At 44.8% G+C, this 27,228-nt stretch overlaps 1 protein-coding gene across 3 annotated transcripts in view; it reads left to right on the forward strand.

Annotated features, from left to right (window-relative positions):
- Positions 1-17,463, forward strand: part of Btbd16 (BTB (POZ) domain containing 16) — a 66,923-nt gene extending 49,460 nt beyond the window's left edge. For 2 of the 3 annotated variants that reach the window (XM_013503027.1, XM_005401934.2), the window contains 6 exons: positions 5,862-5,953; positions 7,731-7,813; positions 10,286-10,363; positions 14,486-14,584; positions 16,095-16,283; positions 17,325-17,463. In XM_013503027.1, coding sequence (XP_013358481.1) covers positions 5,862-5,953; positions 7,731-7,813; positions 10,286-10,363; positions 14,486-14,584; positions 16,095-16,283; positions 17,325-17,393 — 610 coding nt within the window. In that variant the 3' untranslated portion in view covers positions 17,394-17,463. The remainder of the gene's footprint in view (positions 1-5,861; positions 5,954-7,730; positions 7,814-10,285; positions 10,364-14,485; positions 14,585-16,094; positions 16,284-17,324) is intronic. The other variant, XM_013503026.1, reaches the window with a different exon arrangement.
- Positions 17,464-27,228: the final 9,765 nt, after the last annotated feature.

The raw sequence follows: 27,228 nt of genomic DNA on the forward strand, positions 1-27,228 counted from the left end.
AAAAAAAAAAAAGATAGATCCACTCACTTATTGAGAGCTCACCGCTATGGTTTTTTTTTTAAATGCCACCTTGCTGAAATCATCTACTGTGCTTTGACACTTAGCTCATGTCTCCCAGGGTAAATGCTTGGGGAATATCTCTTTCCCCACAATGTAACACAGATACCCATTTCCTGGGCTTTCTGGTGTCTCATGTACATCTTTATAAGATTTCTCACTTATTTAAAACATATACTGTCACCATCTGTTCATAAGCATGGCTCCCACATGGCCATTTGTAGAAGGAACTATATGTTATTACCTTCACATTCCCAGTGCCCAATGCAGTATTTAGTAGCTGTTCACGATGTATTGAAAGAATGATGCTTTAAATGTTTTTTAGTGGTAACTTTTGCCTCTGAAATATTTCTATTTAACTCTGAAAACTACTCAGCATTGGATGTCACATACATACTACAAGGAGGGTCGTAGTGACTTTTTGTTTAGCTGTTTGATTTTTTTTTTTTTTTTTTTTTTAGGTTTTTTGAGACAGGGTCTTGTTCTAGTTAAGGCTGGCCTTGAACTCACTATGTAGTTCAGGCTGGCCTCAAACTGATGGTGATCTTCCTGCCTCAGCCTCCAGAGTACTGGGATTACATGCATGTGCCATCACGCCCTGCAGCTGTTTGGTATTAATTGGGAGCAAGCATTAAATTTGCAAGGCTCACAGAGCATGCATGATGGTGTTTTTTTTTTTTTTTTTTTTTTTTTTTTTGGTTTTTCTCCGGTACCGGGAACCGAACTCACGACCTTGCGCTTGCCAGGCAGGCGCTTTGCCGCTGAGCTAAATCCCCAGCCCCATGATGGTGTGTTTTGCATTCAAATGGAGCTCTGTTTCTGAAGCCTGGGGGTGAGTCTCACATTTGTGTGAGCTTTGTATACATTCAAGCTCAGCAGGAGAGAGGCAACTAACTTGTGGCTTCTTATTCCCATGTGTCCTCTTGGTGTCTGGGACATGGCTGGATTTGAGTGACCTCTGGAAGGATAAAGAATCTAGCCCAGAATTAAACGTACTTGGTCATAATAATTAGAAGCAGAAAAGATTATCCTAGCTCCAAAAACCTTTCCTCTGGAGAACAAGGGAGTAACTTCTTTTATGATTACGTAAGTTGGGATAAATGGCAATTTAGAAGCTGTACAACAAAGTGTGTTCAGTCCATTCCAGTTCTTAAATTGCTCACTTTGTTAAAGCAAAGGAGATTGATGCTGGAGGGTTGCTTAGAGATCAACTGGCTTTGGCGTTTCATTGTGCAGTTAACTGAGGCACACAGATAGTAAAGGACTTGCTCAGGCTCCTGTGCAATTGGCTGTGGTTCTGGGGTCTCCTGATAAATCATTTTACTCTGAGATATAATTCTGGTCCTTGGCTTATTCATTAATTACTTAGTGGGTCCCTCTCCCACACTATAAGGGTGAGTTCTGGCAATGGGCTTACAACCTCATTGGAAAGAGGTCATTGAAATCACCCAGTGGAGCAAATTCCCATACACTACTAACTCCAAGATTCAACAAACTGATCCAGCTGTCTCCTCTTTCCTGTTCCCTATTCAAGTCTGAGCCATCCTTTACAGAGCCAACAGGAAGCTTTCCCTGATTGCCCTTGGCCACTGGAAGGATTCCTCTTCTGAGCTTCTCTTACGCGGAGAGAACAAGAGTATGTGCCAGCTGCATGGGTGTGCCCCGGCCTGACAAACCGAATAGCGTCTTCCCCATCTCTTCCCACACACACTCTGCCCAGGGGAACCATCTAGGACGAATGCCTGGCCATGCCCCGTACCCCAGGTGCCCTGTGCTGATTGATGTCGTGAGGAATGCTCTGTGTTGTTATATCCCCCTGGCGGGCAGCAGCCACGTGCTCTTGCGATTCATGAATGGCATTTGCAGATGTAGCCTGAGAGTCAACGTTTGGTGTGACAATGCTGATCTCTTACCAGAACATTCATTTTGAAATATCTTATGAGTCATGGACATTAGCACCATTAAATTGTTCTCTCTTAAACTTGCTCCACCAAGTTCTGTACTGGGAGCTTGGTATATTTTGGGACAAGAGGGTTTCTCTCATGTTTTGGATGGCCTGTGTCCTGTCTTGCTCTGCCAACACTGCCTCTGTTCCCCTTCAGTTTGGCTGTCCAGAGCCTCAATCTCCCTTGGCTCTAAGTGTTATCAGTATGCAAATATACTCAAGTCCCTAAGTACTATCAGTTTCTAGTCCTTCCCAATTCTCTACTTCCCCTTGTGTCTTTGCTTCCCATAATATTGAGAAGCAGCAAACACCAGTAGCATGGAGAAATGGAAGGAGTATGAAGAGTCTGGATTAGGAGGTCCTTAGAAGGGCAGCTGTGGTTATAATTAGATAGGATCCTACTCACTCCTCCCCAGTTTCCCCTCTGTTCAAGGTTCAGAACCACCCTGGCATTCAAAATGACATTGAATTAGGCCTCAATAAATGACTAGTAGGCCGTGCCCTGACAAATAAACATGGCAAAAACAAGACAGAACCACATGGGTACGGGAACACTGGCATATCTCATGCCCCAGGGCCACCACTACTGGGATTCCTAGAAGATAAATTGTGGGTAAATGGAGAGATGAAAAGAAAGACTAGAGAGCTGACAGGGACCAAATCATTCATCCAATCAATTCATCCAAAATATTGCAAGCTAAGCACCCGACACTGTAAGAGACACTGAGTGAGAACATACGGAGGTAACACAAACCTCTGTCTTCTGGAACCTGAATCTAGGAGGCAGAGACAGAAAACACCTAAGATGCACATTGGAAGGGGTCAGCCCTGGTCCGCATTCTGCTTCTGCCATTTACTGCCTCTAAGACTTTGGGGCAGCAACCTTGTCATTGTGCGTGGAGGTAACCACACCTGCTTACCAGACGGATGGCTAGGTCAGCTCTGACTTGAGGAGGGGACCTGAGTAGCCCTCTCCAGGAGGAACTGACATTTAAGAACTGATGCTGTCATGGTGGCAGTAAGAATTTTGACTCACACTTTGGAGTCAAAAGAGCCATTCCCTAGTTCTTAGATTCCAGAAGGTGCCCAAGTCATCTGCATTGAGTTACATTTAATATATCAAATATTATTCAAATAAGCTAAGTAAATTCATAACCCTAAATCCTTTTTATTGTGGCAAAGTATATATTACATACAATTTGCCATTTTAATCATATATATAATCATATATGTATAGTTCGGTGGATTAAGCATATTCCTATTGTTTTGCATCCTTCTCCAGAACTTTTTCATCATCCCAAACTGAACTATGAGGCTGAGTTATGCCTGTTTCACTGGCATAATGCCTTCAGATTTCATCCATGTTAAACACCGAAGTGTGTGTTTTGTGGCTAAAATTTGAACTGCTGGGGCTAATAGAGTTGTGGGTTTTATTTAGCAGGAACGGTAACAAGCAGATGACAGGATGCAGGAAGTGAGAAAATCTTGCCAAGAGCTTCTCTAAAATTATAGGCTGCGGGCTGGGGGTGTAGTTCAGTGGCATGGTGCCTGCCTGGCAAGTGTGAAGTCCTGAGTTCAATTCCCTGTACTTTAAAAAAAAAAAAAAAATGATAGGCTGTACCCTTAGAGAAATGTTGGCCTCAGGCACTGTGTTTCTGGAGGTCTGTGGGGCGCAGACCCAAACTGGCTGCATCCGGGAACTGTGAATTATCTTCCCGAAAGGAGTTATACCCTGAGGGTTTCTCAGTGAACTTTAGGAGTCAGGGACGTTTGTGCCTGAAAAGCAAAAGCTAAACTGAATGAGGGCTTCACATAAACAGAGTAGCAATGGCACTGACTTCTCCCATCCTCCCAAAAAGGTCCATGCGGTTATTGTCCCAACCTGACAGAGAAGGACAGTGAAGCCCAGAGAGGCCGAGTCACGTGCCTGATGGGCAACTGGACCAGGACCAGCTCTTGGTGTGTCTTACTCCAGCTTGGCTGGGCAGTGAGCTGACTCTTGACTGCTTTAGATCAAGAACAGTGGCCATCCTTGCCACTTTCCCAGGGGGTCACGGAGTCTAAATACCTGTTTCAACAAAGCTCTTCCCAAATCCTCTGAACAGAGAGGTCCTTCAGAGCTGAGTGCTGCTCGAAGGGAGGATCAGGGCCTAGGCTCTTCTACTCTTGCAGCTGCCCTTCCACTCCAAGCAGAGCAGCAGAACTGGTGCTGTGTGGCTTCTGGGTTGGAGGGGAAACATCATCCTCTTCCTGCTCTGGCAGCATCTGATTGTATTTAAGCTACGTCTCCAGCTGGTGCTCATACTCAGGAGTGTCTCTGGGCTAGGGAAGCCCTTACCACAGGGCTGGCTCATTCTGCAGAGCCCTCAGCGAGGCTGGGGTGGGCTGTGTCAGCTTGGTCCTTTCCTCCCTCCTTGACACCTGCCACCAGCCATAACGCCTCCTCAGATTTCCTATTAAATGATGAAAGAGGCAGAGAAGGAGGTGGCATCCAGTAGGTAGGAAGAGCACAGCAAGAGTTATTGGTGCCACTAAGGCATCTGTATTGTTAGAGTACTTGCACCGCTCACACTTGCCCCAACTCCCCCTGCCCACAGTGATGGAGGACTGGTTCCAAGATCAATAGCCCCTCACGCCTGTAAGTATGACCCTTCCTCTCTGTAGGCCTCATCAGTCACCTCCAGAGACAGGCACATAGTAGGTTTTGAGAAATAGTCCATCCAGTGGAATCAGAATGCATTCATCTCTATGCCTGTCTCCTCCCTCACAACTCCACAGCACCTGACCCAGCACCTGGGACCCCTGGTGTGAAGAGGTGGAAGAATCCCAGGGATCCCAAGAGCTCCCAGAAACTAATGGTCCTGGGTGAATTAGCTGTCATCCGCAACAGAGGCAGGACGCGGGGGCAGCACACATCGGGTCCAGCTGGGACAGGGAGTGATTTGGACTCTCAATCATGGAAAAATAATCTGAAAGTGCTCTTGGCTGGTCTTGCACAGGATCTGCCTCCAGGGAATGACTTTGTATTTCCAGAGGGACCTGGAAAGAATATTCCCCATTATCCCTATTTGTGAAAATGACCATCTTATGAAGCAAAGTATTTCCAAACAAGGAGGCCAGATGTGTGTCTGTATATGCCTGGCCTTTTTTTTTTTTTTGGTACTGGGAATCGAACTCAGGACCTTGCGCTTGCCAGCCAGGTGCTTATGCCACTGAGCTATATCCCCAGCCCAATGCCTGTCCTTTTAAGGACAAGGCAGTCTTCTCCAATCAGCCCTGACCAGCCCATGTGGAAATGGTATGGGGATTAGCATTGATACTAACTGTAGCATCATTGAGCGTGAAGCCAGCCAGGAAACTAGCTACCTACCCCTCTGTGTTTCTCTTCCTTAAAGTACTATGAAAAAAACTTTGCAGAACCTAACTTGGTCACTTACTGCAAGGGCAGCACTTGTGAAGGAGGAGCCAGACATCCAGGGTTTACATTCTGACTGATTCAGTGATTCCTGGCATGTGTGCCCCACAAGAAGTTTGTGAGGAAATGTGGATTGAAATCCTTGGTAAATACCATGTGCTCCCATCGGGTATACTATCCATATTTGTTCAGCACCTGCTGTGTGCCCAGTGGTAGATGTGAAGGGGAATATAACAACTCATCTCACTACAGTCTTTGGGAAAACTTTGACTTTGCAAATGTCATCTAAGTTGCCACACACTCCCCAGAGATAAACAAGCATCATTTACTCCTGATGTGATACCAGTAGTCTCTATGACATGGCTTTGAGTGGCCCTGGATCATTACAGAAAGGAGTTTTCTGAAGGTCTTCTTTTTTTTTTTTTTTTTTGTGCCTCTGTTAAGCTTTTCCAAGGAAAGTTGCTTTCTGGACCGGGATATAGGATATGGCTGGATTTCACTCTTCCTTTCCTTACGACTGCACAGCATCACCAGTGGTAAGTGCCGCCCATGTGACAGTATGTCTGGGAAAGTGCCTGGGGACCTGCCCCACCCTTCAGCCACTCCCTGGAACTCTGTTAGACAGTTCCAAAGGAATCAGGTGGGATCTAGCTTGTGGTCTGCTGTAAGGCTACATGGGATTCACTTCTAGGTCACTTGTTTGGCAGTTTGGGAGAAAATCAAATTAATTCAACAATTTGCCCCTGTCATTCATATTCTTCAAGTTCTTCTCTGGAAAAGAAATAGAAATTTTTCTGTATTACAGATAGTATTCATCAACCAGATATTGGTTCTGCGGGAATGGTTGATGAGTGTTCTGCTCAGACTTTACTGCCTGTTTTTCATTGTGTAGTTCAACCTGGCTCTACTCTTCACACTGATTCCTGGGCTGTATGTAATAGCATAATAACATTCAGCCTCCCCTTGGTCTCCAATATATTCTGGTTAATGATAATGATCCCATCCCAACTTCCACTTCATGTCACCTTTTATTGTGCATACCTGAAACATTCAGTCCTACTGGAACAAATGTAAAGCAAAGTACAGGACCATGAGAGGAATTTGCTGCAATTTATTGGACTCATATTTGGCTGAGTTTATGTGGCACAACAGACTTGAACATAATGCTCTCAATTCCCCTTTACTGCATTCATTGGAATAATTTTCTGTAAACTAACATGCTTCCTTTCATTGCATCTGTCAGGGGACGAATTCTTTCATTGAATGCATCTGAGAGACAAGTTGTTCAGTTGCTTTGAAAACTCTAGGTCTGTGCCCCAGAGCCAGGCTTATGTGCTCACAGCATCATACCCTGGGCATGGAGGAAGGCAACAGGAACTTGGAAAGAGGAGGAGAATATTAGGGAGTGTGTTCTTGGCAGTCCAAGAGGCCACTCCTGAGATCTTTGCACCTTCAAGGACATTTGAGAACTTTTTCAAAGCCATTTTTGTTATCCAGAGTAATAAGCAGCTCTAAATCTCAGGGATGGTTGATAGAGCCAAGGAATTCTGTCCAAGTTACCTACAGACACTTCTATAGCACTGATAATGCCATTCCAAACCTCCTCTGCCAGGCAGGATTGCAGTGAGGAGGCTGTTAATGTTTGGGATGGAGACCTGTAACTTAAGCATACCCTATGATTCCCAGTGGCCTGGGAAAGATCTACAGGAAAGCGTGGGAAGAAAAATACAGACACAGATTTTTAACTGAATCAAGGCACAGCCTAAATATCTTCTTTTTTTTTTCTTTGCAATAATTTTTGATAATATTGTCAGAATGGAAGTAAGTATCTTCAGAGTGTGTGGTTGATTGGTCAAAGCTAAACTTTGAGGGCCATGGATGGCTTCTGCTGTAATAAAGTTCCCCAGGTACCTCCCAGGGCTTGCTGGGTGATATTGTTTCTTTGTAGGACTGTTGGTAGTATATTTATTTTAAAATAATTGAAGTTAAACTTAAAAGCATACATACACTTTTCAGAAAATTTTCTATGGAAGTTGAAGTGATCCTTTCAATTTAGAGTGCATTCACTCATCCCTTTGGAAGTTTATTTGTATAGCTTTAAAGGTGAATTAATTTAGAGTGTGAAAGAATGGACTCTGCACACAACCACAGCAGTTCTGAGATGTCTAATTCGGTTCTATCAACCAAACCTCAAACCTACCCTTTCTCTTCCCAAGGCTCCTGATGTCTTCCTTTTACCTCCAGCCGGTGAGATTGTGTGAGGTCCTGTTATGAATGAAACTGTAAACATGTCCCCTTTCTGCTTCTCCCAAGTCAAGGATCTGGAGGAATTAAGGAACATTAACTTCTTCCCCACATCCTGGCTCATCCGGGTTACAGCCAACCATTACTATTCGGTGAGTCAACTCTGAAAAGAAAAAGCTATCAAATCCATTGCCTCTCTGACTTTGCTTTTTCTGGAGATTGGGCTCACGTGTGACACCTTTGGGCCTTTCTGAGGTCGGGACCTATCTGGATCCTCCTTCAGGGGAAGCAGGGAAATCTGAACCTGAGGAGAGGAGGGAAGAGGCCCAGCCTCATAATCCAGATGTTAGAACATCTGCCGTGCTGGTCTGGAGAGTTGGATTGGGTGGAAGAGCGCCCTTCACGCCCCCACCCAACTGAGTCCTTACCAGACACAAGGTAACATGTATTTAGGATTGAAAAAATTTGAAATGCAGAGAAATAGAGAAAATACTCTCAGACCCACCACTCAGAGATATAACCACTGTTAACATCTCATGGTGTATATTAACTTTTAATTTTTAGAAAATATATAAAATCTCAAATTCACTTCATAAGACCATTTTTTTGTTTGTTTGTTTTTGTTTTTTTCCGGTACTGGGAATTGAACTCACAACCTTACACTTGCCAGGCAGGCGCTGTGCCGCTGAGCTAAATCCCCAGCCCCAGTAGTAATGAATACATTCTTTGTTTGTTTGTTTGTTTGTTTTCTGGTTCTGGGAACCAAACTCACGACCTTGTGCTTGCCAGGCAGGTGCTGTGCCGCTGAGCTAAATCCCCAGCTTAAGACCATTTTTAATGGCTGCAAATTCTTCCACCAAGAGGATGTGATGTAGCCAATTCTACTTTGTCATTTGAAAAATGTGGTAAATTATTAAATTTTTAAAAACTTATTATACTAGCCAGGCAAGATAGTGCATGCCTGTAATCCCAGCTCTTGGGAGGCTGAGGCAGGAAGATCATTGGGAGTTTGAGGCCAGCCTGGGCTACAAAGTGCACCACTGTCTCAAAAAAAAAAAAAAAAAAAAAAAAAAGACAAAAAAAACCTTGTTACAGTAAAAGACACATTGCCAACAATGGTGGGATAGGTGTGTTCAAAGCTAGAGGGAGTACTCTTAGAGGGGTTAATGACAATGTGTCTTTAACCATAATAAATTTTAAAATTTAAATATTCGTTATATTTTATGATCACACTATCTTGATCAAATGTTTATAACAATTTTGCCAAATAAAAACATTATGATGTGTTTCCATTTACCTTATTCACTGGATCTGGTGCAATACAGCTTCTGGCTTCTCAAGACATCAAAGCCATCATAACTGCACAACTAAAAAACTAATGACGGTGCTTCAGAAAGTAGCAATAGTGATGGGATAATTGTGTTCAAAGTGGGAGAAACTCTTTTAAAGCGGATTAATGGCAATGTGTCTTTTACTAAATTTATAAAATTTTAAACACTTACTATATTTTTTATCACACTCACATGATGCTTCTAATTGCTTACTTCTAAAATTGACATTGGGGGAACATATTTTCACATGATTGTTTATTTACTATACTTGGAGTCATTTTGTTATAGAAGATGCTTAGCAGAGGAAATGCTGGCACTAAGAAGAACGTGTATTTCTGTTCTTGGTGCATACTAACAAATGTGGGGACCAAATTATTCTTTCCCTAGAAATAAATGAGCATGTCTCACTTTGTACATCCTTAGCCAAGTAGAGCATTTTAAGTTCAAATCACTTTTGTTAATTGAGAAAGGAACCACGGCATTTGATTTTTATCACATATTGTCTTTATTATAGTAAAGATGAGTATTTTCCCAGGCAGCCTGTCCCCCTTTATGAATTGTCTATACCAGCTGTCATACTTAAGCGTTTCCAATCATGCATTTTTAGAGATGAAACAAGACAGTGTTTGAGTTCTGAAGAAGCATGAGTCACTAGTTAAAATTAAGCAAGCCCAACAAATGCCTATTGTCATGTGCAAACCATTGGTCCAAGCTCAGCGCTTCCTGCACATTAGGCAATGCATGCATGGAACAGTGCTCCTCTGGGACGTAACTCAGAACTATGCTCTAACGGAGCAGCAGAAGGGACAGCCTTTGTGGCTGATAGCTCAGGCAGTCCTCCAACTCTCTCTTCTGGCCTTCTGACCCTGCCCACCTCCTTCCTTTTGCCCCTGCTACCAATGCCATCCTCCCAACATCCACTCCCTGCAGTCCCTGCCTTCACCATGAAGCCTGCCATGTGCAGCCTTGCTTGTTCTTGGCTTTATGACCACCGTCCTCTGTCTCATGATTGGGTTACTGATGAACATACTGTATTTCCCTAGTGAGACTTTTTGAGTATCTTTCTTTCTCTCCTTTCTACGTGTTCTGGAAGCATTAAGCACAATACCTGGTACATAGTAGGTTTTCAATAAATGCTTGTTGATCAGCTAAACAACTGAAGGTAGGGTCTGGAGAAAGAACTGTCCTCTCAGTACTGTGGGGGTGGGGACTCGAGCGGACACTGGGAGATGACAAGAAGGGCTCCCTTCTATGCCTTGGGTTATTGGTAAGCTGTGTGCATTTCCCTTTTAGCTGGAGAACGGGGGTGACATGGTCCACCTGAAAGATCTACCCACCCAGGGTGTGAGGTTTGGATTGCTCTTTAACAAGGTACTGAAAATGACCCAAACAAAGGGAAAATGTCTCTCTCCCACTCCTCCAGTGCCTGATTAAGAATGCTTATAGGGCAACCCAGGATCACTCTTCACTTGTGAAAGTCAAGCAACATCTAATGTATGTGCCCCAAATTTTCCCATCAATTATTCTAGTTTTCCCATGGTGAAGCAGTTTTCCTGGGACTCAAGACTTTCCCTTCTAAGGCCAAGAAAGGCCTGGGAAAACTATGATGGGTTAATCACCTTATTCCCCGCAAATATTGACAGCTGCCAACTGGTTCACCAAGCCTGCATTCCATGTGCATGGTGAAAGTTTCAGGGTGAGCTCATTCTGGGCAGCTATTCTGATGGATCCTAGACTCAGACAGCAGTGGGTCATGGAGCTCCAGTACAAGGCATCTCGGCCTTCAGTCCCAGGGGAGCGTCTGACTTTGGTGGCTGTGCTGTGTCAGATTCCTATGACGGCCACAGTTCTCCAAGAGATTGCTACTCTCCTTTGACTTCTTTAAACGCACCCAACACAAAACTGATCTTAAAAGAATTTGTGTTTTGGGAACTCAGGGCCCTGCATATATCATTCAAGAGATTGTGTGGGTCAGCCCTCTAGCTTCAGAAACCCACCTAAGTAGGTAGACTGATACATTGCAGGATCAAGGTTTATTGCAAGGTGCAACAGAGATGCTGAATTCATGGCAGTCAGGAAGCAGAGTATGGGTACAGTGCCAGAGAGGAACAGGCAAGGGACCATATATACTACCCAGTCCTGTCCCTATGACTCACCCAGACACCCACGGGCATGCTTTTGCTAATCTGCTAGGCCAGTGATAAAGAGCCTTCTAAAGACTGAGTGCCCAAACTGCAATCAGAAGCCCACTTATTTATCACGAAGGGCCCCCACTGCAATTGGACTTGAATACTGAGGTTTAAGGTTAGAAAAAACAACACCTACATTAACATCTGTTATCTTAAAAGAAAAACACAATAACAGAGCTTTTCATTGAAAGGTAAGGTTTGCTTTTCCTTATACCTTTAGTTTTTTGTCCAGTAGATTGAAGTGTAGGGCAACATCTGTAAACACAGACACACACACACATAATTAATGTGATCTTTGCCATTGTGTCCATGCTGATAATTTGTCAAACCTTGGCTCATGCTTTGCTAGTTTGAGAGCAACACATGCAGCACTCAGGTCACCTGTTAGTCTGTTTCTTGTACCAGATCTGATATAATTCAAAGCTGAAAACAGCCACTCACAAGCCCAAGATGATTCAAACAAAGTAAGAAAAGCAATCCCAAGTGCTTTCATTGACTTTATGTGGCAGAGACTTCCACACTTGAAGGATTTCATTTTCAGAACTACAGACTGCTGGCCTTTGTCCTCCCTTCACACTCTATCTTCTCTGTCTTCTCAAGTGTTGCACACAGGGCATAGAATTTATTTTTCCAGATAGAACTTTCTTGAAATTCCAATAGCTTTATTTCCAGATTTCCAAAATCTAACCAGTATAATAAGGAAAGATCTAGCTCTTCAAATTTGGCTTTATCTGGAGAAGTAAGAAAACTCAGGGTTGTCTCCATCTGATAGAACTATAAAAATTGGTTACTAAAACTCTCCTTTGCAGTTGATTCAGTGCTAGAAAATTCCTTGTAGATTTCCCTGACGGCTTGTAGGTTGTCTGCAAATGTTGCAGAATTTTCTAAATGCACTTTTACATTTGGAAAATATTTCAGCTATCTACTTTCAAGGTCTCTTTCAAAAACCTGCAGTTTTCTCTCAAATGTTTTGATATCACAAAACATGCTTCCTGCTGTTTTCCCTACACCTTGCAGTGTTTTTGTTCAGTATGTCAAGGTGTGGTATAAAATCTGTAAAAAAAACAAAAATAAAACAAACAGAAAAAAAAATGTGAGTTTTTTTAAGCCAGCCTATAGCAGTAAACTGTGGATATTCCTTCCCTTGTTCATTCATAACCAGCCTAATTTCATCCAAGGCTGAAAATCTCTCAGGGACTCATCTTCTGCTCAGCCATTGGACATTATTGTACATAAGTAAGGCATCATACTGTGTCTGAACCTCATCTAACAGTGCTCGAAACTTTTGAAAATTACGGTCACGAGCCATGATGTAATTCACCGTTTTTGTTATATCTTTGAAGATATTGTCTAATTTTTTGCTACTTTCCTTGGCACAAAGAGCTTCTTGATGTATAATACAATGAAACTGAATAACTGGATGTTTTGCTTCTTTAACAAAGAACAGTATGAAGCCAGAGGTTGCCCCACCATGCAAGGTGCCCCATCACTAGTAACACAAACCACATTTTCTGGTCTTACGTCTTGTGATAAAAAAAGTCTCCATCATAGTACTGTGGATATCGATCCCTTTGTTCTTCCAGGTAGACACCAGTTTCACCAGCTCTTCCCTCATGATGTCACCAACAGCATAGCGCTAAATTACTGCTAGCTTTGCATGACCATTTATATCTGTGCTTTCATCAAAGCACACAGAGTAACTGGCTGCCTTTTGTAAGTCAGTGGTGAGCTGCTGACTAATATCACCTGCCATGTGCAGGACTCGATCTTTAACAGTGTTTCTGTGAAGCAGCATCTCAAAGATGCACTGCATAATTTTGTACTTATTTGAGAAATCATGAAAAAAGGGAATCACTCCCAGACAACATGGTCATTTTGATAAAATCCCCATCAGAGAGAGGCTTACTGTGTCTTGCTGTGCACAGTGAAATCTGAAAGCTGTCAGCTGTCAGATGATCTGTTCTAGAGAGACAGTTGCAAAAACTAAGATACTGGGAATGACATTTCCTCAATTTCCCTTTAGACTCTTCCTTTTTAATTTCACTAAACTTGGCAACACTTCTGTACTTGGTGTCAAAGTGCCATCTGTCACTTGATGTGCAACACGTGACACTTTCACTACATAAAGTCCATAACACTTTCCCATTCCATTCAATCACTCCAAATGACTCTGTCCAGGCCTCTTGGAATGATCTTCCACTATCGCTTTTCAATTTTGTTTTTCTTGTGGTAGTAATGTGTTGGTGTTCAAGACTTGGAGTCTACAAACACACACACACACACACACACACACACACACACACAATGTGTCCAATGCAAATCTATCCCTATACCAAAAATAGCTAACACTATTAGTTAATACTAAAGAATTGGATAGTCCCTGAATCAACAATCCCTGGCAGTGATTCTCAGCTGGACTTCCTCTTCGCTTTGCTGACCACCAGTGCAAGGGCGCAGTGTCCCACTGACCACCAGCTTTTGGCCTGCTCTGGAAAAGGCTTCTGAATCATTTCCTACCTTGTGGGTGATTCTGCTAAAATCGCAGCCAGTCCAAGCAAATATATACATATATATACATATATACATATGTATATATTTCTAGTTTCCATAAATTTTTTACAAACAACTAAATATGATGCTACAGATTCAAATATGCCAGGGGGACAGCACGACATTAAAAGAATCTCAGTCTCTTGATTAGAACATGTCTTTGCTAAATCTTAGATTTAAAATTTCATTTTTTCATAAGAATACTCAAAGCTAAAACCTTGTGTTAATAAAAAATAAATGTATTAAAACTCACAGCCAGTACAAGCAAAGATATATCTATGTCTTTGGCAGCAGACTGACCGGTCACATGAAATCTGGGAGGAGTCCCAGCTAATAAGTCTCAGCCTATGACATCATCTCCTGGCAGTGATACTCCTTTCAAAGTATGCGCACGCAAGCAAGCTGTTATCAGATGCTCGGCTGCTGGGGAGACTTGGCTTGTGTGCAGGCAGAGAGGGCTCTACGTGCCCACTGCAGCATATGTGCCATAGGTTTGCCAGCACTGTGCTAGGTATTTCTTAATCTACTGAAGTTGACAAATCAGGATTAATGGTCACACCTGCCAAAAATTAAGGTCACTACAATTCGGCTTTTTCTATACTTCTTATGATAAAATTGTTATTGAGTCTTCTCTTTTAAATCAATTATCAAATGAGTCACCATCGCTATCAGTAGAATTTGTTTTCCTGTGTTAATTTCCCTTTAAAAACTGAAGATCTGCCCCCTACACTTTGTTGCTTCTCTTCCAATGTAGGAGTATACCACTCATTCAAAGACTATTTCCATATACGGATTCTTCTTTGAGTTAAAAGGAATCAGACACGACACTACCTCTTACAGTTTTTACATGCAGGTAAGAAGGATGGAGCACAGAAAAGATATATCTCTGAAACAGATATTTAGATTCAATTGACTGTTTGAATTAATAACAATTAATTCATAGTTTATAAGGACAGTGCTGTAAGTGCTCTCTACACTTACACATATAATGTCATTTAACTTTTACAACCACCTCTGGAAGTAGGCACTGGTAGCTGATGAAGATCTCAATATCGAGTGACGTGGTGCTCATAAGACCTCTATGCGTAAATGCTGGTTTAATTCATCTTCTGCCTTCACATCTCGGACCCAATTAATCTTCAGTTTGTATATGATGGTGACATTTTGTGGGTGGTCATTCTTCTATGGAGGTGAAGCATAGTTCCCACAAGTCGGAGAAGGGATGAGCCTATTTATAGTGGCACAGCAGGGAAGTGGATGGGACACTTGAGATGTCAGAAGGGTGGATAATTTCAGGGCAGCCAAAGAGTTGCAGTCAGACTGCCTGGCAGACTGCATGAGCACAGCAAGTTCTGTGAACATCCAACCTTTACAATGGAGACAGTAACAGGACCCATTTCACTGGGCGATTGTGAGTATTAACATGTTTGTGCAAAGGACTTGGAACAGGCCTGACCCAGAACGCATTTTATGTGTTTGTTTTGTCTTTTGTTTGGCGCAGTGGATTAACCCCACAACCTGGTGTGTGCTTAGCGTGTGCTCTATCACTGACCCACACCCCAAGGCCAACACTATTATGTGAGCTGATTACACTCTCACTGACAACTACGATGAAGGACTTTTGCATTCCTGTTAGGACTGCTTAGAAGCATCGCTTCTGCAAACTGTGATCTTCCTGAGAAACCATATTGTATTCACCTTTTTATGACCACTGCCATCCTCTGTACCTGAAACCTAAGGGAACTTTCATGACTGACTGACTGAATGAATGAATGAATGGGTAAATGAATGCATGAACAGATGATGAAATCTGAGTCTTAGTTCCAGCTTTGCCACCAGTTTCAAGGGGAACAAAAGAAGAATTAATATGTATTATGTACATGTACAAACTCCCCACTATAAATGTAATCATTATGTACTGCTACTACCCTCTAATGCACCCTGGAATAAGTCACTTCTTTTCCTTGGGCCTCCATCCTTGGTTGTCTGTCACTGAAGGATTCCCCACAGAATGGATTTTACTAGATGAAAGAGATGAATTATGTAACAGGATTTATCAAAAGCCCCATAGAAACACTGTGTTGACTTTTTTGTTGTAGCAAAGAAATGAAAGTGAGGCTTGACTTGATGATGTTTTTCTGGGTTGGCCAAACCCCAATCCGTTGGCCAATGAGGTCTGTATGGTGAAGTTTCACATGCCAGTGGGCTCAGCAATGGCCCTCAGGAAATGATGGCATTAGGGAAATACCCTCTTGCTGTCTGCACCCAGGAGACAGAAGGGACTGTCCCAAGGGCTGGGTTTCGCTGACTCTGGGCATCCAGGTCACAGGTCCACATGGGATGGCTCACCGCTCTCTCCGCAGAGAATAAGACACACGGACTTGGAGTCGCCCGCTGCAGTCTGTGAGCGCAGCACGGTCAGCCTGAGAGCAGAGCGCTTGGTGAGGTATGAGATCAGAGCCCAGGCCCTGGTGAACGGCAGGTGGCAGGAGTTTGAGACCAGCCAGATCACTCAGAAGTTTGGGTTCATCAAGCCACACTGCAAAAGCCATGTAAGCATTCATCTTTGTCTCTTGTCTTTTTCTTTTCCTGTTTGCTCCTTCTCTCCCTTACACCCTCCTTGGCTTCAAATTACAAAGAGGAGTTTGCATAGCTCCTCCAAGATTATCATGGCTTCAAAACATGCTGAAAAGAAACCTAGAATGAAAAGCTGGGGATATTGATAACTGTAACCCAGATTATATTGTCTGATGAGGTGCACATCAGATCCATTTTATAAATGCCAAAGGGTATTTGTGTACACATGTGTGTGTGCATGTTAAGGGGCTTACTGAGGTGTATTTGCTACCAGCACCTCAATTGGCGCCTATGGGAAACCCATCACTTCCCCTTCAGTCCATGGCCTGGGCCACCTACCCTGCTCTAGTCATCAAGGAGGGCTGAGCATAATGACCTTAGGGGTAGCATCCAGGCATATTCAGTACCAGGCCTGGCTTCTAACAGCCCAGTCCCGAGATGGCCAGAGAGCCCAGGAGGATCTCTGGGCTGTGAGTTCGAGGAGGTCTAGGGCCTCCCCAGGTGCCCTGCAGGGAAAGGGACTGTACCATAGACCAGTGATACTTTCTTGGTCCTGACAGCACAGCAGAATCACTGGGCCCCAAAAGGCCCTGCAGGAGCATCCCAAAGATCACCAGGGCAGATGCTTTCTGGAGGGGCCTGGGTTACTATGTTTATGAGTATTCGCAGGTTACTTCTTCTGATATTGGAAATCATAAGAGCAGTTTCCCGGTGAAGTGAGGGGAGAGGCTGGGATAGGCCTTGAGGGACCATGAGGGAGACTTCTGAGGGCTGGAAGTGGAATTCACCCCAATGAGGGGAGGTCTGCACAGGTGTGTGTCTTCTGTGGACATGTTCAAGCTGCACCCTTGACGTTTGTGTTTTTTTGTTGTACTTAAATTATGCCCAAAATTTTAAAGTTTATTTAATTCTTTCCCTAGGCAATTCTAAAGTACGCCCAGGGTTGGGAACAACCAAGACACAACTTGTGTTCTTAACTTAAGAGTCCCATTTATTCTGTTTATTTTGTATTTTAGATCTTGAAAGTTCAAAGTGTGGGCGCCCCAATCTATGTGAGCTTTGCAATCATCTTCCCAGTATCTTGACAGTCTCCAGAAGAATCTACGGGATGTCCCACCACCAATCTGCATAAAAGGAAATAAAATGACATCAAAAGAGGGATGCCAGTGTTACTGTCCTAGTTAGCAGCTGTCTTCTTAGAAATTTGGTCCCCATTTGTCTCACCTGAGGGCGGAAGGTGCCACAACCATGAATCCACTCGCCCTCCTTGACCCAAAGCACCCTGAGTCCAGCCTCTCAGGCGGTCATGGGTAGGGGCACCTGCATTTCAATGGACTCCATCTGGGAGCTTCAGTACTTCCCATATGCTGTAGCTGCAGCTGCTATACAAAACAACACACCTGGCCATTGCCCCTGGCAGCTGTGGCTCAGCTGGAACAAGAGGTAAGAAGGGAAGGAACCAACTATAAGGCACGGAGCAATTATTTTATCTATCATCCCACCTTTTGGAATGGGACTGTATGGTTTGGAATAGGGCATTAGAGTCTTTCCTCCCACTTGGTGTGCTAGTTTTCTATTGCAGTGTCACAAAATACCATTGTCATGACCCAAAATCATATTCATTATTTCACTAGGTCCTATGCGCAGGGCCTCACAAGACTACAGTGAAGGAGTCCCCTTCCCAGCAGAGGACCACATGTCCTAGGCAGTGCAGCCTGGGAGGGAAAAGGGCTGGTGGGAAGTTGGGAAGGCGGGAAGCTGCCCTGCTGGAGGAATTGGGGCAAAGGGACTTGTTGTGGGAAGCCTATTCAAAGGTGCGTTCCCTCCTCCTGTTCCCACACTCCTTCATTGCAGCGATGTGGCTGAGGGCTACGCCTGGCCAGGCCCAGCCAGTGGGAAGTAGCATGGGAGCTGGGATGAAAAAGAAGTGAAGTGAGGAAAGTGCCCACCCTCTAGGTGCGAAAGGCCTTTTCCTGCCGTGGCTGTGCCTCTCCACGGCTCCAGCTCGCTCTGGTGTCCCCATTTGCTACCCCAGCTCTCACCACGCAGCCTCTGCCACAGTGCAGACTTCCCTGGATGCCTATTTGATTCTCTTTCAAGAGTTCAATGGGATCCTGTTTGTACCAGAGACATAATGGAAGAAAAAGATGATGTATTTACCTCATCTTCAAACTACCTGTGCAACATGAGAAAATTTACGTGTTACTTACCCTCTGTGAACCTCACTTCCTCATCTATAAAAAGGCATAGGGGCTGGGGATTTCGCTCAGCAGCACAGCACCTGCCTGGCAAGCGCAAGGTCGTGACTTAGGTTCCCTGTACGGGAAAAAAAACAAAAACAAAGCAAAACCAATAAAAAGGCATAAACTTGCCCCTCTGCCTCCCTCCCAAAGCTGCATGGGAAAGCCTTTTGATAGACCAGGCCTGTACAGATGTCTGGGAGTGTGGCTTTAGAGGAAATATAACCTCATGGCATGCTACCAGGATAACAGGGGTAACCAAGCACTAAAAACTCTGAAGAGCACATATGCAGATGTCTAAGGGAGGAGAGACTGTCTGATAACATTGCTAAAATGTGAATGATTTCTCACTTTTCAAGTGAAGCAAAGGCTGGGGATATAGCTCAGTGGCACAGTGCCTCCCTGGCAAGCATAAGGTTCTGAGTTCAATTCCTGGTACCAAAAAAAAGTTTCTGTCAAGTGAAGCAGTGATTAGGTGGTTGGCATATGCAAGCTTATGCTCCAGGCATTTGCAAAGGTGGGAAAAACACGCAAAGCAGCAATGCTGACATGTGTCCCCAAGCCTAACAATAACAGTGAGGGGCCCAAGAGACAAGCTGTAGGAGGAAGACAACTCCAAAAGGGATAGGGAAGCTGAGCATGGTGGCCTATGCCTATAATCCTAGCACTCAGAAGGCTGAGACAGGAGTATAATCACAAGTTCGAGGGCAGCCTGGGATACCTAGTGAGTTCGAGGTCAGCCTAGGCTATGTAACAAGACCTTAGCTCAAAAAATTTAAAATTGAAAAAAAAAAAAAGAAGAAAGAAAGGGCCTGGTGAATCAGGTTATACCCGTTCCCTCCTGACCCAGTACTGAGAAAACACAAGTAGTAGTAAGACTTGGGGTGACAGGAAGAGGGGCCAATGACATCATCTCCATCTCCTCATTGGAAGGAGGGGAAACAAAGGCATGGCAAGCTGGGCTAACAAGTCTGGTTGGAAAATGCTTGCTAGAGACCTCTGACCAATTAGGCACTGGACACATACACCACCTCCCAACTTCCGGGGGCAGGGCTATTTGCTATGTCTGCCCGAGGGAGAGTAAGGTCTGTGTTCATACAAGACTTTTTGCAGAGTCCTGGCCACGGGCCTGTCAGCTTCTGTTCCTCACATGGCCCACTGCAAAGGGGTGGGGTGGTTTGGGGTGCTTAGTATAGGTACTTACTTAACATCGCACCTGCCATCTGCTCAACTGAAATGTGAGGAAACAGTCTGCTACAGGCTGGGCTGTGGGACTGGTCCAGTCTCACTGGATTTTGATGAGGGCCGTAAAAAGGGCTGAGGGTGGTCTCACCGAGGAGGTGGCTTATAAGTGAGCCTGGAAGGTAAGCAGTGTCCCTGCAGGGAGGAAGAGCGGGAAATAAATGTACACAAGGTGTTGTCCACACAGCTGAGAGAACATTGCTTCCAGACGCAGGGCTCCTGGACTGAATGTGCATCTGAATCAATCTGGAGTGTGTGCAAATGCAGATCCCGGGCCAGCCCCAAAGAGGCTGAGCTTGCAGTCCGAGAAGCACACAGGAGTGTGCACTTTAACAGGCTCCTCCGGGGCCCCGATGCGGGAGGTCTGCGGGCCACACCCAGAAAGGACCCTGGTGTGAAAGCGGGTGCCAGGGCAGGGCTTTTCTTGGTGCAGCACACATCCAACTGTTCTCACTGTGTCAAAAACTCAACAGCAAACCTGTGAATCCATTTCACCACGGCTGAAATAGCTGATGGGGAGCAACAACAAAAAGAAACAGAAACAAAATTTCCTAGAATATGCAATAAACAGAACCTCAAAAATAATGAGCCATCTACAGGGAGCAAACCCCTTGCTGTATTCCTGAAAAGTCAGCCCTTTCCACTAGAGGGCGAGCTCTGCCTCAAAAATGGAAACGACAGTAGATTTCCAAAGGCTGAAATCTGAAACCTGAAGAACTCATCTCTGCCTGAGTTCTACTTGCTTAGGTTTGAAAGTGAAACCCATTCATCCAGCTGATGTATGTCCTGAATAAAAATCCTCAAGTAGATCTTAACAAGCTCTTCTTACAAGTGAGAACTTCTTAGACTAGGATTTTTAGATCCACAGTCAGTGCCCAAGCAGTGCCCCTGAGCGCTGAACGAGGTAACATCTTCTGTGCCATGTTCCTGACTTCTTTCTGCTTGCTTCTCCCATCACTTGCCTCCCCCTCCACCATCCTCTCTAGCTGAGTTGGGCCAGGATCCCCTCCGTGCACAGCAACAGGTGAGTTTTACAGCTGGAATGACCTCAGTTTGAGTCCCAGCTGTGCTTCAGGTCCTTCTCCTTCTTGGGGCCTGCTCCCTATTATGCAACCTGAGGAGGCTGGACCAGGGGCTCTTTGCAGCCCTTTTGAGCTGCAGGCCTCGGATCCTCTAATTCTCTGGGTGGAAGAGCAGAAGTGAGTGGTTCAGCCTGTGAACCAAGAAAAGGCAGTCATTTTCCCATGAGCTCATCAGAATGAAAATGCATTAAGAAGAGTGAGAAAGATGCTTCTCTTCTCCCCACCTTTTAGAGGTTTTACATCCTGGGGACTGGTGTATCTTGAAGTACCAGGAGAGGATGTCCTTGCCCTTGTAAGCTGAGGATGGGAGGGAGAGTGCTGGGCTTGCAAGCTCTTAGGGAGGAGGCCGACTCTTCGGGGCTCGCGGGGAGTTCCAGGTTGGCTCCACTTGTGCAAAGGGAGATGGGCATACAGTGTGGAGTCCTGAGGCCTTGAAATCTTGAGATAGGGAACAGGGTCCTCCTGGAGGAGACAGAGGTAGGACAAACCTCTGCAAAGAAGACCTGGGGGCAGCCCTAGCCCAGAGAACTTTCCGTGATGAGGGAAATGCCCCACACCTGCCTGTCCAATATGATTACTGTTATCAACGGTGCATGGAAAACCATCCTGAAAACAGGCTTCCTGTGAGCAGAGGGCTGCATCTTTTTCTGTCTGGCTGCAGACAGGCTGATATTGTGAATGACGTCAGCAGCTGGCCAGAGAAGTTAAGTTTTTATAGGGTTTGGGGTGGGGTTATAATTCCAAGGAATCTGGGCAAAATGTTTGGGGTCACTGTTCCCAGGATGGTCAGTGCAGGTGTGTAGATAATACTGGCCTTCTCAATGCTGGGGAGATTTTTTGTCCTGTCCTAAATTTTCTTTATGGCTGTCTGTTCTGTCTGCTGAGGGCAGCACGGCCTTTTAGTGGTTTCCTATTGTTTGTGGAGGGTGGCAACTTTGCTGAGAGGGTCTCTCTCGGGTCAGACATGACAGTAATCACTCGCCCTGTAGGGTCACTAAGTGATTGAAATATGAGTAGTACAACCGAGAAATTGAGTTTTTAATTTTGTTTCACTTTACTGTATTTGAATTTAAATAGTGTAACTGCAAGCAGAAGGAGCAGGAGAGCACAGAGCTCACCAAGGAACAAAGACGGCTCCTTTCTGATTCTGCAGGCAGCTGTCCAGTGTCTGAGCCTCTCAGCCCTTCCCGAGGCCCTGGACAAGTGGAACATCACTGTCCAGCCATGCCCACGGCTCAGACTTTGCACACTCCAAGACTCTGCACCGCTGGGAGAAGGCCACCTCCTAGGGTCAGAGAGAAGCTGTGCTGGGGAAAGGGAGGTTCCAAGCCCAGGGAAGCAGAGTTCAGCTCTGTATCAATGAGTGTACCGTAGCTGCCCTGTTCCTCCTCCTTGCTCTATTTAAATTTAAATGCATTAAAATTACATACAAACTAAAATCTCAAGCCGGGCGTGGTGGTGCACACCTGTAATCCCAGCACTCAGGAGGCTGAGGCAGGAGGATCGTTGCGAGTTCGAGACCAGCCTGGGCTACAAAGTGAGCTCAAAGCTAGCCTGAACTGCAGAGCAAGACCCCGTCTCAAAAAAAGACAAAAAACAAAGCAAAACAAAAAACCTCATTCTGTCACACTAGCCACTTTGCAAGTGCTCAGTGGCTGCACAGGGCTAGCAGCTTCCCTATGGGAAGGGTAAATAAAAGAAAGATGTCATCACTCCTCCTTGGGACTTTAAGCTTCATGAATTCGAATGAGTCATTTAACCTTTGTGCTCTGTTGCTTGACTTGATTCTTTCCACAGATCATTGAGAGCTACAGCACTGGGTCAAGTTTCAGGTTAGGATTGCAAAGGTGAGCCACCATGGAGCCAAAGTGTCAGGGAAAGTCAGTCGTTAATGAAATAATTACACTAAAAGATGCAGGTCTTTGAGAAGGTAAAGCAAAGAAATTTGAACTAGACCCTGGTCAGGGGTTTGAGGCCGGGTGAGGACTCTCTCCAGGGACAATGATGCTTAAGCCAAGATCTGAAGTAGCAAAAGGAAGTAGGACAGCCCTGGGTGAGGGGTGGTAAAGAAATGAAAACCCTTACACCCTGCTAGTGAGAATGTGAAATGGTGTTGCTACTTGGAAAAACTGACAGTTCAGAGGTAGGATAAAAGAAATACATAGACAGGAGACAGGGGAAATCAGAAGTTTAACATTGTACTTTAAAGAAAACCTGCAGCTTCTGGATATAAGTTTCCCGAGGTTACAATGCCTTTTTCCCTTCCAGGAAACCTACTCCAAAAAATTCCTAAGGATCGTGAAGAACCAACACATCTGTAAATTGGGTCTTGGGCCCATGTTTTTCACCTATAATTTGCTCTGCCACCCCCAGACTTCCCTTCTCAAGGAAGCAACCTACTAAGTGGGCAGCAGATCAGATCGCTAACCTCCAAGCACATGCAAATGGTTTGCATTCTAAGTTGGCCCACCTGACCATGGGACTACACATCCTAGATCCCCTGTCTTAAGACACCCTTAAGACAACATAAAAATTCCTAACACCAGCTCACTCTAGCAGTGCTTACACTCTGCTCTGTGTACCTCTTTCTGCCTCATAAATGTCTTCATGCCTCTCACTAATGTGTCTTGAAAATTCTTATTATGTGACAAGAGTCCACAAATCTACAACCTACCCTGTGGATGGGATGAGTTGAAATGCCCATCTCCTCTTTGGGGGACCTCAAACTCCATACTGTGATAATTCCGCAAATAATTAATAGAATTACCATGTGACCCAGCAATTCACACCTAAGTATATACCTGAAAGAAATGAAAACAGGTCCACACAGACACTTGTACATAAATGTTCATAGCAGCAATACTTACAAGAGCCAAAATGTACAAACAACCCAAACATTCATTAATGGATAAATAGATACAGAAAATGTGGTCTACCCGTACAATACAATGAAATAGCATTCCACCTTAAAAAGAAATGAAGCGGGCTGGAGCTGTAGCTCAGTGGCAGAGTGTTCCTGGTATGTGGTCACCAGGACAGAAAAACAAAGAAAAGAAAAAAAAGAAAACTGTTTCATGCTACATGGATGAATCCTGAAATAGTACACTAAGTAAAGTAAACTGGTCATGAAAACATAAATGATACCATTGTAAGGAACATCCAGATGTGGGAAATCTATAGGGAGAAAGATTAAATGTTGTGTTTACATCTGAAGGAGACAGGGAGGGGCAAGAGCTAAAGGGCACAGGGTTTCTATTTGATGTGATGAAAATGTCCTCAAACCATGATGATGGTCTCACATGTCTGAATATGCTGCCAACCATGGAACCGTACACTTGAACAGGTGAACTCTATGATGTGTGAATTCCACCTCAACAAAGCTATTTGATGGGGGGAAAAACTTGGGTGTTCTAGAGAGGATTCTAGCCCAAATGACAACGTATGCAGGAAAAACTGAAGCCTTCCAAACACAAGTCAGAAGGCCCATGAGGCCAGAGCCAAAAGAATCCCCCACTGGAGCTGCAGGTGGTGGGGGGAACCTCAAAGCTCCTGGAGGACATCATTGGAGTCTGTTTCTATGTCCCCTTGAGTCTGAGCTGGCCCTGGGCTTGCTTTGGCCACTGTGGTGGACATGTTGTAGAGGCAGAAGTACCAGCATACCAGTTTGGCAGTTTGGATGTCAGGGGGCAAGGGGCTCTTGCAGCTTCTGCTCTTGTCCTCTGGAAGCCCTGTGACTACGCAGTGCCTCCTTGAAGCTGAGAGGCCACAGGGAGGAGAACCGAGTCCCCCAGCCCAACCCCAGCTCCATCTGCCAGACATGCAAGCAGGGCCATCTGGAACCTTCCAGCTCGGGCTCCTCCCATGAAATATACCCTCAGAAGTGATTTCCAAGAAACCCCAAGATGGACTTCTACCAATGCTCAGATATGGAAGAGATAATTCCTCGTTGTTCTAAGTCACTAAGTTTTGGGGCAGTTTATGACCTAGCAAGAGATAACTGAAATACATATGCCTCCCTTTTAAAAAATGGGGTCTCGTTATATGGGCCAGGCTGAGCTCTACTTTGTGGGCTCAAGCGATCCTCCTGCCTCAGGCTTCTAAGTAGCTGGATCCACAGGTGCCTTACTGTGCTTGGCTGAAATGTATACCCTTCTGATGAAGCCAACTCACTTTGGGAATTTATATTATTAAAAACAAAATCCAGAAAAAAGCCAAGGATTTATTTACAATGGTGTTTATTGCGGCATTGTTTACAGTACACACTACCAGCATGATTTAGGATGCCTAACAGTAGAAACTGCACAGAATAGGATATGTCTTCAGACTAGGGAATCATTAAAAAGTTATTATTGAAGCATGCTAGCATTGTTGGGTCCAGAGTACAGTATACTACTAATTGGAAAAAGCAAATAATTTTAGAGTACGTAAAAGACACATTTTTAAGGTGAAATGGATGGGTCCCAAGGCTTCAGCAACTTCAGTTTGAAACTGTAAAGTTGCTTTCTAAAATGGACATGACTATGATCGTCTCTCCTGCACTGAGGAGCTTTCTTGCCTCTTCAGTCCCAGTCATTTCCCGCCACCCTAGCCACTGCCACCATTGGCAAAGCCCTCCCAGAGGCACTGAACTCAGATGTGAATTAGAGCAAAAGCGGGCTCAACGTATACTGCACGTCACAGAATTTCCTGGTTTCTCACACATTTCCCTGACCCGCTTCTCACCAAACCAAGGGGCGCTGATTGTTCATGGGCTCTGCTGGGGAGAGAGAAACTCACAACGCATCATCATGAACAGCAAGCTGGAAGCCAGGCTTGGATTTGGGTGGGAGGGCAGCTGGGAGGAGAGGCTTGTCATGAGTGCACCAGGAAGGGTTCAGAAAGGCCTGAAAACAGTGATTAACTTTTCTTTAATCTCTGCATCACCAAGCAGCACAGCAATTGCCTGCTTCCCCAACAAGCGCTGCATGAGTGGCGTGATGCCTTACGGGGGCGGAGCATGTTTTATTTCAGGCAGGTGCAACTGCTCATTCACTTGCCCTTGAGGCACCCAGGAAGCACACAATGCTTCCCGGCCCCCTCCAACACTTACTCAAGATGGGATCAACCATACCTTGGTTCAAACAAATGAAGGTTAATCTGAGTCAGTTTTTTGACTGGCTGAGTGCCAAAGAGATAAGTCTCCATTTCTTTCTTCTTTTTCTGGCTGTTGGATCAAGGATGCAGGGCATATCCTTAGGTAGCAGGAGGGTTATTAACTCAAGGGTTAATTGAGGAAATCATTGACCAAACCACATGTGAGTGTGCTGGGTGAGCAACCCTTGGACTGTGATAAAGGCTGGTACAGGGAGGGAAAACTGGACCCCGCTGTGGCCTGCTGAGCTCTTTTCTTCTAATGTGGGTCACTGCTTGAACTAGGACAGCCTGCAGGTGTTCCTTTTGTGCTCAGACAAACACTTAGCTCCTACCCCTTGGAAGAAGACAGCAGGAACAAAGGCCTGCCTGGCACGTTGGAGGGGCAGCAAGCACAAGGGAGGGAGGGCAGCAGCCTTTTTCTGAATTGCTGTGCCTTGTCCTCCTCTGTTGTACACCCTGATTGGTTAAGTTAGGACTGGGGAATTCTGCATTCTGTCTTCATTTCTTCACCACTTTCTAGCTTGGTGCCTTTTAGAAAATTGCCTAACCTCTCTGAGCCTCAGTTTCTCATCTTTGCAGAGCCATTGTGAAGACAGAATGAGGAGACACATGCAGAGGGTTGGTAGGCAGAATAATGCCCCCAAAGGTATCTGTATCCTAACTCCTGGAACCCAGGATTATTACTTTACATAACAAATTGGACTTTGTGGATATAATTGAGTTAGGGATATTGAGATGGGAAGATTGTTTCAGAGTATCTAAGTGGACCTGACATACACACAGTGGTCTTCATAAGAGAGAGGCAGGAGATCAGAGAGGTAGAATGTGATACAATAGAAGCACATACTGCAGTGATGTGGCCACAGCTGGGTAAAGTGAACATTCCCTAGAGACTGCAAGAAGCAAGATACATATTCTCCCCTGGAGACTTCATAAGGAACCAGCCCTGCTAATATTTTGATTTTATCAAGTGGCTTGTTCTAAACACCAAGTCTGGAGATAATTTGTTATAGCAGCCACAGGTAACTAATACAGGCTGATATGCGAAGTGTCACGAAAATGGAAGGATTTGCTGTCCTGCAGCTGAACTGATCACATCGAGAAAAGAAAACATGTGGGTGTGCCTGGTGAGCCAGCAAGGTATCAGCCTGCAGGTGTCAATTATTTTGTGAGCTCATTTGGAGGGAGGGAAGGTGCCTCCAAGGAGGGCTGTGAGTGGTTGA

This window comes from Chinchilla lanigera, unplaced genomic scaffold, assembly GCF_000276665.1.
Source record: "Chinchilla lanigera isolate Chin_1 unplaced genomic scaffold, ChiLan1.0 scaffold00076, whole genome shotgun sequence".
NCBI classification, from domain to species: Eukaryota; Metazoa; Chordata; class Mammalia; order Rodentia; family Chinchillidae; genus Chinchilla; species Chinchilla lanigera.